General features: G+C 42.2%; 1 protein-coding gene across 4 annotated transcripts in view; it reads right to left on the bottom strand.

Annotated features, from left to right (window-relative positions):
• Positions 1-3,505: 3,505 nt before the first annotated feature.
• PLA2G4B (phospholipase A2 group IVB) overlaps positions 3,506-10,940 on the bottom strand; it is a 51,182-nt gene continuing 43,747 nt past the window's right edge. For all 4 annotated transcript variants that reach the window (XM_066608317.1, XM_066608319.1, XM_066608318.1 and 1 more), the window contains 4 exons: positions 9,461-9,679; positions 6,863-7,029; positions 6,289-6,475; positions 3,506-4,323 (listed from right to left, as the gene is read on the bottom strand). In XM_066608317.1, the coding sequence (XP_066464414.1) occupies positions 4,082-4,323; positions 6,289-6,475; positions 6,863-7,029; positions 9,461-9,679 (815 nt within the window). In that variant the 3' untranslated portion in view covers positions 3,506-4,081. The remainder of the gene's footprint in view (positions 4,324-6,288; positions 6,476-6,862; positions 7,030-9,460; positions 9,680-10,940) is intronic.

Genomic DNA, 10,940 nt, shown 5'->3' with positions numbered 1-10,940 from the left:
ACCTTGTACAATTATTACAATTTTAACTCTACGTGCATCTAATTGTTATATGGGTAATAACACACATAGCGTCCTCTGCATGAAAACCACACTGACATGCAGTTTTCAGGTGACTGTTAGGCCACCTGTCCACACTAGCAATATTCCGCAATGCGGAGGAGGTGTGAGCACTAAAAGGTCTCATTGCGGCATGCCGTGATTTTAATCATGCTAGCAGCAAATCACTACAATTTTCCACTCGTGTGCAGTAGGCTGCTCTTTCTATAGTTATCCTATGGAAAGCGTGTCGTGCAAACTCCACGTGCGAGTTATCGTCGCAGATCTTGCTATGACACCTCGCCCGTGGACAGCCAGCCTTAATGTTCAGGTAGTTTTTGCAGGTAAACTGCTATTTTACCAGCAAAACCAGGCAGTTTAATTTGTGTCTACCCTAAATATGTGCAAAATTATTTACATTATTTTTGAAGTGTTTTACCTTTTCCATGTGATACATATTTTAATTAGTTTACTTAATGCCCTGAAGTACAGAATATATTTAAATTGTGAAGCATCCACAGCAATCTATTTATTACAGTTTATAAAAATAAAGATTTTTTTTTTGACATATGGAATAATAAATTTGGTATTACGGTACTTTTTAAAAATGCTCAACCCACAGGGGGCACATTAAAGTATATTATTGTAACATGCAGTAAGAGATGTAGGCTACTATCACACGGGCGAGCGTGATATCGAGCCAAGAAATCCGGGCTAATATTTCACTTGCCAACGTGCATTTTACCCGTGATTATCCATGAATTGCACTTGTTTCACGCACATTGCATGGCATAGGATGTGTTTAACTGTCTCATTGAAAACAATGGGCAATGCTTTCTGGGGAACGCAAAAAAATAGGATATGCAGTGATTTTTTTCTTAACACGTAGCATTGCTGTGTGGAAAAAAAAAAAAAAAAAAATCGCTCATGTGTATGACTCCATTCGAAAGAATAGAGTTCATATTAGCGTGAGTTTTATGGTCGTGTGAATGTAGCCTAAAGGCCCATTTACACCAGCCGATGATCGCTCAAAGATGGCTGAAACGACAGTTTGAGTGACAGCTTTGAGCGATCATTTTGCATAAACTATTAAGTAGCTACTCCGCTACTTAGTAGCAATTAAGTGTGCAAATGAATCCTTCCCTGAATGCAGTTAATAGCCAGAGGGCTCCTATCTGCATTCAGATCCTTTGTTCTCCAGGGGGAAACAATGCCATCAGCACTCCCCGTGGAGAACTGCTATTAAGGCTGACGATTTTTAGGTTGGACTGAAGTTAAGGATCAGCTAGCAGTGCCTGAAAAGTGCACGATGGGCGCACATTTACATGCACAGATTATCGCTAAAGCGATCGCTTTTTAGTGATCATCGGCTGGTGTAAATGAGCCTTGAGTTTGCCATAATTTTGGGGAGTTTTGCAAAATCTAAGCGTTTCTGTGATCAGATACTGCAGAAATGTGTTTGATATGTAATTGTATTATGTGAACTGCATTACTTAAATGGGTGGTCATTATTAGTAGATCAGCAGGAGTCTACCAGCAGGGACATGTGCCGATTTGCTGTTCTCTGGACGGTGCGCTCATGTAACTGGACAGCCTTCTGCAAGAAGCAGACTGCTCCGTTCACACTGCAGTGGCCAAGTTTGGTATTACAGGCCAAGTTCTAATTGAAATGTATGGGAATTTGGCTGTAATACCATGTTGGGCCACTGCAGTGGTAACGGAACTCTCACCCTCGTATTATCATTGGTCAACTGCACATCTACCTGTTCACACAGGATGATGACCAGGAAGAATTTTTATACTTGTATAAACAAGCAAATTAGCTAATGAACATGTGTTTATCTCATTCGTCAGACTTTGTAAAAGGCCTTTAACTGTAGGAGTAAAGACTTAAGCCCCCTTTACACACAGAGATGATCGCTCAAAATTCGTTTAAAAGATAGAGAAGGACAGTTTGATCATTTTGCATAAGCTGCCCATTAGTAAATTAGCTTCATTTGCATGTAAATGAGGCTCCCTTCCCTGTATGCAGATAACAGCAGGTGGTTTGTTATCTGCATTCAGCCCCTTTGTTCTGCAGTGGGACTGCAGCTGAAAACAATGTTATCAGCGTTCCCATGGAGAATCACAGTGTGCGGTCCCTGCTATCAGCTGCCCGGCCGAAGGATGGATTTTAAACTCAACATAAAATCATTGTTTGGCCCGAAAAACTAATTATGGTAGCATTTACACGCAACGATTATTGCTCAAAAGACATTGTTTGAGCGATAATCGTCCCGTGTAAATGGGGCTTTAGCTACTTACATTTGTCAGGATCCAGTCCTGTTTATGTAAAAAAAAACAAAAAAAACTACAAAACACTCTTCTGAGCTGGGCCTTACATACAGTTGTGCATACAAACCCCAACATTTGATTAATCAACATTGTAACATTAGTTATAAAAAGTAGTCACTAAAAGCTTCCAATATATATGAAGGGACCAGAGGTGAAAAATGAAGAGTGTAGTAAAAAGTTATTTATTTAGCTTAAAGTGCTCTAATAACAGAACATTGTACATATTAAACAGGACAAAATACTGGAGCTGGAATAAATGATCCCAGAGTACTGCTGGGCTACATGTAATAACAATACATTATCAGACATGGGCTCGCATATAAGCTTCATCTATAGGCTGTTACCCAGGAAGAACCTCTTCCAAATATATCACAGTGATCAGGTGTTTAATAATGCTGAGTATTTAATGGCTCTTACCATTCACTGGCTATATGAATAGAGTGGATGGCAAACCCCAGCAGTTATGCATTAAACTCCTAGGCGAACTAGCTGGGTCTGGAACCTTTTTCCATAGGACAGTTCCTTCATTGCCTATATAGCTGGTTGGCATATTGAGGCTCATATTTTAAAATGTCGGATGATGTATGAAGAATACAGTAAATATTACACATTACTAAACAACCAAGACATTTTCTGACACAGAAAAATGTTGTTCCAAATATTTTTTTTTTTTACATATGCGCCCATCATGTTCACCATCTATCTATTATAAAATACACAATATTTAAACATACACAAAAAAACTAAAGGCTTTCCAGCTAAGCTACATGCTACTGATTCTCTCTGGAGTTTTGTTTGTATTGTCACTGTTCAAACCATAATAAGGCAAGGTTTACAATTTAAAGGGGTTGTTAGGCATAAACAATTTTCTATTCAGTGTTGGATCTCGTCCGACATTAAGATTTCCCTGCATAGCTCCGATGCCGGGTGAGGTCCAACACCTGTTTTTAATATAGATGAGCGAGCATTGCCTTTAGCAAGTATCTCCCCCGCTCGAGACTGCAGGTTCGGGTGCCAGCAGCGGGCACGGAGCTGCAGGGGAGAGCGGGGCGGAACAGAGGGGAGATCTCTCTCTCCCTCTCCCCCGCTCCCTCCTGCTGACAGCTGCTACTCACCCCCCCCCCCCCCCCCCCCGCGCGCCGGCACCCGAACCTGCAGTCTCGAGCGGGGGAGATATTCACTAAAGGCAATGCTCGCTCGAGCAATTGCCTTTAGCGAGTATACTCGTTCATCTCTAGTTTTTAACACCATTCAGGGAAGTGCTCCGATGTCGGAGGCTGTTCTGCATACTGTTAAAAACATGTGCTATGCCCATTGTATGCAGTTATATATTTGCCTGTAATACCAGGCCTGGCCACTGCAATGGAAATGGAGCTGTGTTCATCCGGCATACATCGTGCTTTGTGCACAAGTGCATCAGTCTGGTGGACGGCTAATCTACTGGGGTCCAGGAAGTAGACCCCAACCAATCTACTACCAATGGTCTAGCTTGAGGATAGCATATAAATAATTTGAAACTGAACACCCCTTTAACCTAGCACAGATATTAATATTAGAAGGGACCTAATAAAAGTATGAAAACTATGCAGATGAGTGTGCACCTTATAACAAATGTCTATTTACTGGTCCTAAATCATATTGCCACACGGAAACAATTTACCAACCAGGGAAGTCACATCTTAGTAAAAACCATTCTTAAGGTATGTTGCGTCTACTGTATTTCCTCATTTTTGTTGCAGGTTCCAGAATTATTACATTGCTTGCATTCAATGGCCTCTCTGAAGGCTTTCAGAATTGTCTGCACATTATTCTCCACATTGTATGCTGTTAGATTGACCAGTTTATCAAAGTCTTCCTCACTGTAAGATGTCCTAAGCAACTTATAAGGTGACGTAAAGCCGTCCAGACGCACATTTCCATCTTCTTTTTCTTGATCCGTTACCCGTTTAACTCCTGTGAAGAAACATAGTTTAGTATGCTAATACTAATATTACGCTTTGCCATGAGGCCGATCCATCACTGCTAGCATTGCCTGTATATGTCCTCTTAAAGAGCACCTGCACCATCACCCTGGAGTGCTCATGCGCCATCTGCCTTTTTCCGCTCCTTACGGCAGCTGAAGATGGCCCCATATAGTACTTTATGGAACAGTCTTCAGCTGCCTTGAGGAGCCACAAACAGCTAATAGAACGAGAGTGCTCCATGGTGAAAGTGTAAGTACTCTTTAAAGAAGCACTTCAACATTTTGGGGGGCATTTTACCCCTTAGCAACACCTTACCTCTAACTCATACTGCAGAGCCTCAGTCTATCCTATGTGATACTGCTTGACACTGCTCTCACTGATTTCTGCTTGTGTTAGGTTTCTCTCCATCAGCTCTTACAGACAGTAAAGGTCAGTGTGAAGCTGCATTTCATAGGAAAACAATGAGATTCGGCACAGATAACAGACAGTTAAGCCCCATTTACACTCAATTATCGCATATGAGTGATAGACGCTACTCTCATTTACTCTTCAGCTGAACGATGATTTTTTTAAAATCCATCGTTCAGCCAGAGAGAGATAGCACAGACTGCACACTGTGTTCTACACATGAGCGACTGATTACATTGTATTCATGCGGAAAGCCCATGCAATGGAGCTGATTGCAGAGGTCAGACCACCTGATGTGTTCTGCAAGCAGCTCCTGGAGGCTCGTTTACATGCAAATGAAGCTGATAAACTGCTAATGGACATTAGTGTCCATTAGCACGTTATGCAAAATGACTGCTAGAATTGTTAATCTTTCAATCCAGTGAAAGATTGTCTTTGTGTGTAAATGAGCCTTTACTGAGAATTAGGAGAGGTTTATAACTGCAACTTGTCATTGTTTGTACTCTCCTATGTAAAACAGAGACCCCCATGGTTCCATCCAGGTGCCGTTTTGGTTTCTGAATTGTAAACATGAGGTGTGAGATACTTTAAAGAGTAGAACACTTCCTAACACAAGTAAAGGGAGGATTGTTTGGCACATGGGCTCCTCCATCAGGCTTATGGCCCTTTTACACAGGCCAACAGTTTGGTAAACAACTGCACGAGGTGTGACGTCACCACTGAGGTCATCAGTGCTTGCGCTTCACCTCCTGTGAAGCGCTGAGCATTTACATTGACAGTCAGCGATAAAGACAACTGAGTGAATAGTGAGCGATTTTTTTTTTTTTTGCATTTACACTGAACAATTATAGCTCAAATTCGTTAGTTTGAATGATAATCGTTACACAGAAAATGGCCGTTACTTACTGACTGAGGAGGGCATATAGATGCATCCTCCTCTCACCATGCAGGTAGCTGACTACCAAACGGAGGAGCCAATAACACCTGTGCGGGACACCGATAAAACACCCACTCACACTGCCTCCTGATAATGAGGGGGGTGGATGCTTGGTGTACACTCCCACACATAGTGGTTAGAGGAGGATGCATCTATATGTACTCCTCAGTCAGTAAGTAACGGCCATTTTCTGTGATTGTTTTTAATTTTTTATTTCCCCTTCTATGATGAATGATAATCGTTACGTGTAAATACGCCATCAGTTGATGCCACAGTAATCATTTTCTAAGGTCCTTTTACAAAACATGAATATTGTGCGAATAATAGTTTGCACCTATAGATCATTGTTCGCCTACTGCAAAATACTTTGGTATAAATAGGCATCGTAACAATTTGCATAGAAAGCAGTGGCAGAAGGGTTAACTAGAGAGATGTTTATGTTCCAATGGATGATAGCAACTACCCAATTACTGTTCAGTGTCACTACATGCCAAGCAAACGATATACGATCACTACTTCACCGCTGGTCGGATGCTCGTTCCATTACATCTTGCAGTGTAAAGTTGCCCTAAGAAATATCAGTCATTCAATGACACTCGATTGACTAACCTGGATGTTTAAACTCTTTGAATGTGTCATTTACCAGAGGGAAATGCACAATAGAGGGATCAACGTGGCTTCCACAGTTTGTGAAATAATAACATTCTTTAGGATTTTGTTTCTCCTCTTCGCACACGTTTATATTAGGAAAGCAGAGATTATGAGCCACGCAGTACTCCCGGGTTCGTTCCACAGACTGAAATGACAGAAATTCAAAATGTCCAATTTTCAATTAAAAGAAATATGATAAAAAGTGTTCAAATTACAATAAATTAAGCAATATCTGGTTAGCAGAACACACATTCATCATATCATTTCTTCACTGATGTTGCAGGATAAGCAGCCCCACAACACAGTCCTAATACTTCCTTTTCAGTTTTGTGTTAGTTAACTAATGGTAGACTGTTCACATACCATACTTTTACATCAAGATAAGCCGGACAGGACTCCACAGCAGCCGTGGAGCCACCAACTGTCCAGCAGAAGCACTCAGCTATTAGATTGCTCGTGTCCATTATAGCTCTACTAGAGGTTACATCATATGTTTTGAACAGCAAACGGCAGCTTTTACTTCACCACTTACGCTAAACTTGTCTGCTAATCCATAGTCAAATGACAGGAGAAGGTCCACTTTGCGTTCCTCTCGGAGCAGCGGTGGGAAGCTGGCATTAATGTAATATGCACAGTCTACAAGGCAGAGCTCTTCAGCAGATGGCGTCAGATTGTTTGGAGAACTATCCAGTTTTGAATCTGCAAGGCAAAGCAAAGTCCATAAAAAATAAATAAGCAACATACAACTCCTAAACCAATCTCCCCATACCACAGAGTCCTATACAATAAATGTTTATTGTTAAAGAAGATATGGCATAAAAGGGACAGCAGCAAAATACAGCTTGTTATCTTTGAATTAATATGTATATGCGATTCCCTAAACTTGAAGGATAGGTTCACATTTTATTCCTCTACACATACAGTTGCAATCACAATTATTCGTCCCCCATTGCAAATTAGGTTTATTTGCAAGCTTACAAATATTTCAGCTGTTTGCAAAAACGAATCAAACAAGAATAATCTAAAAAGCTCAACACGACTAATATACGAAGTGGTTTCTCAAAATTCACCACAAATGAATACAATTATTAAACCCCTTCATGACCAGCATCTATAGCACCTTTTGCCATTACGGTCTGCTGCAAACGTGATGTGTAGCCAGCTTCTGAAAGAGTGCCTGAGAAATCAAACTCTATTCCTCATGGCCAATGGCCATCAGTTTACTAATATTCTTGGGTTTGTGTGTTTCGGCATGAAGACCTTCAGGGCTAAGCCTGAGAAAGGACCCTGTGAGGTCCGAAAGCTCACTGTAACATCATGTATTTTTGTTAGCCAATAAAAGGTATCATATCTACAAGATTACTTGAGTTCTCTTACTGAGAACAATCACATTTTGAGGCTATGGTCCCGAGCCCACTCTAAATAAATGACAACCGGCCTTTGCTGTACTTGTATAGTGGATGTCAAGAGGGTGTTTAACGTGGTGGGAGTTGAAAAAAAAAGTATATATTTGGTACAGCTGTACTGAGCCATAGAATAAAGTAAACATACCATTTTTACTGCACTGTAAACACCATAAAATCATCCCCCCAAAAAACAATTGTGTTTTTTGTCCATTTTACATTTAAAGGGGTTGTCCCGAGAAAGCAAGTGGGGGTAAGCACTTCTGTATGGCCATATTAATGCACTTTGTAATATACATCGTGCATTAAATATGAGCCATACAGAAGTTATTCACTTACCTGCTCCGTTGCTGGCGTCCCCCCGTCTCCATGGTGCCGTCTAATTTCAGCGTCTAATCTCCCGATTAGACGCGCTTGCGCAGAAGGGTCTTCTCCCTTCTCTTGGGTCTCGGCACGAGCGGAGTTCTGGCTCCACCCCCTTCTATGCATCATCGCGTAGCTCCGCCCCGTCACGTGTGCCGATTCCAGCCAATCAGGAGGCTGGAATCGGCAATGGACCGCACAGAGCCCACGGTGCACCATGGGAGAAGACCCGCGGTGCATCATGGGTGAAGATCCCGGCGGCCATCTAGCTAAGGTAAGGAAGAAGTCGCCGCAGCGCGGGGATTCGGGTAAGTACTAAACGTTTGTTTTTTTTTAACACATGCATTGAGTTTGTCTCGCGCCGAACGGGGGGCCTATTGAATAAAAAAAAAACCCGTTTCGGCACGGGACAACCCCTTTAACTTTCTTTTTCTTAACATTATTCAATAACTCATATTGTACAATATATGGTATCATTAAAAGTACAAGGCCTGCAAAAAAACAAGCTCTCTTGGCTATGTCGATGGAAAAACAAAAAAGGTTATGACTCTTGGAAGACATGGATGAAAAAAAAATATATATGAAAAGTGTCTGGTCATTGAAAGGTTAATAAATACAGAGACAATTCTGACAGTTGAATTTTGCATAAGAACAATGATCAAGTTTTATTATGATAGCACACTAGTGTTTGACTAGTGCTAAAACAAGTTTGCCTAAGTCCTCATGTCCACGGGCAGATTTTTGCTGCGGAATCCGGAATGGGCGTTCCACTCCGGATTCCGCAGCAATAACCCACAATAGCATGGTATGGAAAAATGATTTTTCATGTACACGAGCAAAAGCCAACTGCGGTTTTAGCTCGCGGATGAAAAAAAAAAATCTCAGCATGCTCCCTTTTACTGCGGTTCCCACACGGACGGCTTCCATTGAAGTCAATGAAAGCTGTCCGATGCGTGGCCCATCCGCAATTGACACTGTGTACGAGCTGCGGCTTTCCAAAGGAAGAGCAGAAGATTTAAAAAAAAAAAAAAAAGCTGTACTGCGTGTGTGCACCGGCCGGCACTTCTGCACACATCCGCAGTACAGAACTTCAAGACACGGACAGTTACGCAGGGTCGTTGGCTGCGGTTACGGGTGGATCCGTGTATGCCCATGGACATGAGACTTAAGAATGAAGATAAGAGAAAAAAAAGTACTGCAACATCATAACAGAAAACAAAGTATTAACCACCGAGTTCCAGCTTATTTGGTGCCTTAAGGACCAAGAGATTTTCATAGTCGCATAGCAATACTGTATGACTATTTTGGCCTCATATATATGGATACATTGCTAATAAAAGGTGTTATAAATATGTTTGGCTTACCATCAAACGCACAGAATCCATCATGTTTGGAATATTCTTTATGCATCTGCAGTCCTCGCAAAAAATTGTGATGCTCTCCATCAAGAGGACGATTAGTTAAAATTTGCCGTATAGTACGATTGAAAGCACTTTCCGGCTGGTGTACACGTGTGGACAAACCTGGTGCGGATGCTCTCCTCTTCCGCAAGGCGTCTGCTGCTGCTGCCTCTTCGTCCTCATCTGTTTAAAGAAGGGGAAAAAAATGCAACAAAACATGAACGGCGCTCTTACTCCAATCATGTTGTGCAGTCTACTGTTTATAGAATGTAACTGTCTAGTGATCTTACCAGTACGTAAAAAGATACATATCTGAGTTGACTGATGTTATTTCCTACATAATGTTTACTGTACAGATGTCTTTTTCTTCGCCAGGACTAGCGTGGTGCTCTATGTCGTCATTGTAGTGTGTCAACACTATTTGTGTGGCCCGGCAGTCAGTGTAAAGGTGCATTTAGACACAACGATTATCTCTCAAAAGATGTCTTTTGAGCAACTTTTGAGCAATAATCGTTGTGTCATTTACAGGGCAAGATGATCGCTCAAACGTTAAGCGATCACCTTGTGCTCCAAGCGGTGGATGCAGAAGACGAGCGGAGGATGCAGAAGACAAGCGGGGCTGCTTGTCTTCTGTATCCAGCTGTTCCCCGCTCAGAGCGCCCAGCTGTTATACAGCCGAGTGCTCTGAGCGGAGGATGCAGAAGACAAGCAGAGTGTCCACGCTTGTCGTTTGCATCCAACTGTTCCCCACGCCGAGCGCTGTGAGCGGAGGATGCAGAAGACAAGCGGGGTGGCCCTGCTTGTCTTCTGCATCCAGCTGTTCTCTGCTCAGAGCGCCCGGCTGTTATACAGCCAAACGCTCCGAGCGGGGTATGCAGAACAGAGCTGGACCATTCTGTTCTTCATATCCAGCCCATCATCAGGGAGCAGGATACAGCTGAAACAATAATATCCGCTGTATCCGGCTGTGAATTCCTCATAAGGCTTATCGCTGTCTTTCAGCATGCTGAAAGACAACAATGAGCGACGGCTTAACGAAAACTGCACGATGTCAGTGCAGTTAGACACAATGATTATTGAGTGATAATCGTTGTGTCTAAATGGGCCTTAAGGCACTGAACAAACGTTCAGCATGCTAAGCAAACATTTGTTTTACAAATAATACATATGTAGCTCAGAGTTAAGGCCCATTTAGACACGATTATCGCTCAAAATTCACTCAAAACCCATGACGATTTTCAGTTCTGCTTTGAAAAACCATCGTTCAGTAGAACAGCAGATTAGCAGGACCGCACACTGTGATCTGTCTGGGGAGTGCTGATAACAGCTGATTACATTGTCTCAGCTGTTCTCAGCTGTCAGCCCAACCAGTGGAAGAGCTGATAAGCAGGACCGCATGCAGTGCTCTTTCCGGGGAGAGCTGATTACAGCTGATAACATCAAA

The sequence above is a fragment of the Eleutherodactylus coqui genome, chromosome 6, assembly GCF_035609145.1.
Source record: "Eleutherodactylus coqui strain aEleCoq1 chromosome 6, aEleCoq1.hap1, whole genome shotgun sequence".
Classification (NCBI taxonomy): domain Eukaryota; kingdom Metazoa; phylum Chordata; class Amphibia; order Anura; family Eleutherodactylidae; genus Eleutherodactylus; species Eleutherodactylus coqui.
Note: the sequence above shows the minus strand (reverse complement) of the source record. Positions and strands in the feature narration are given on the sequence as shown.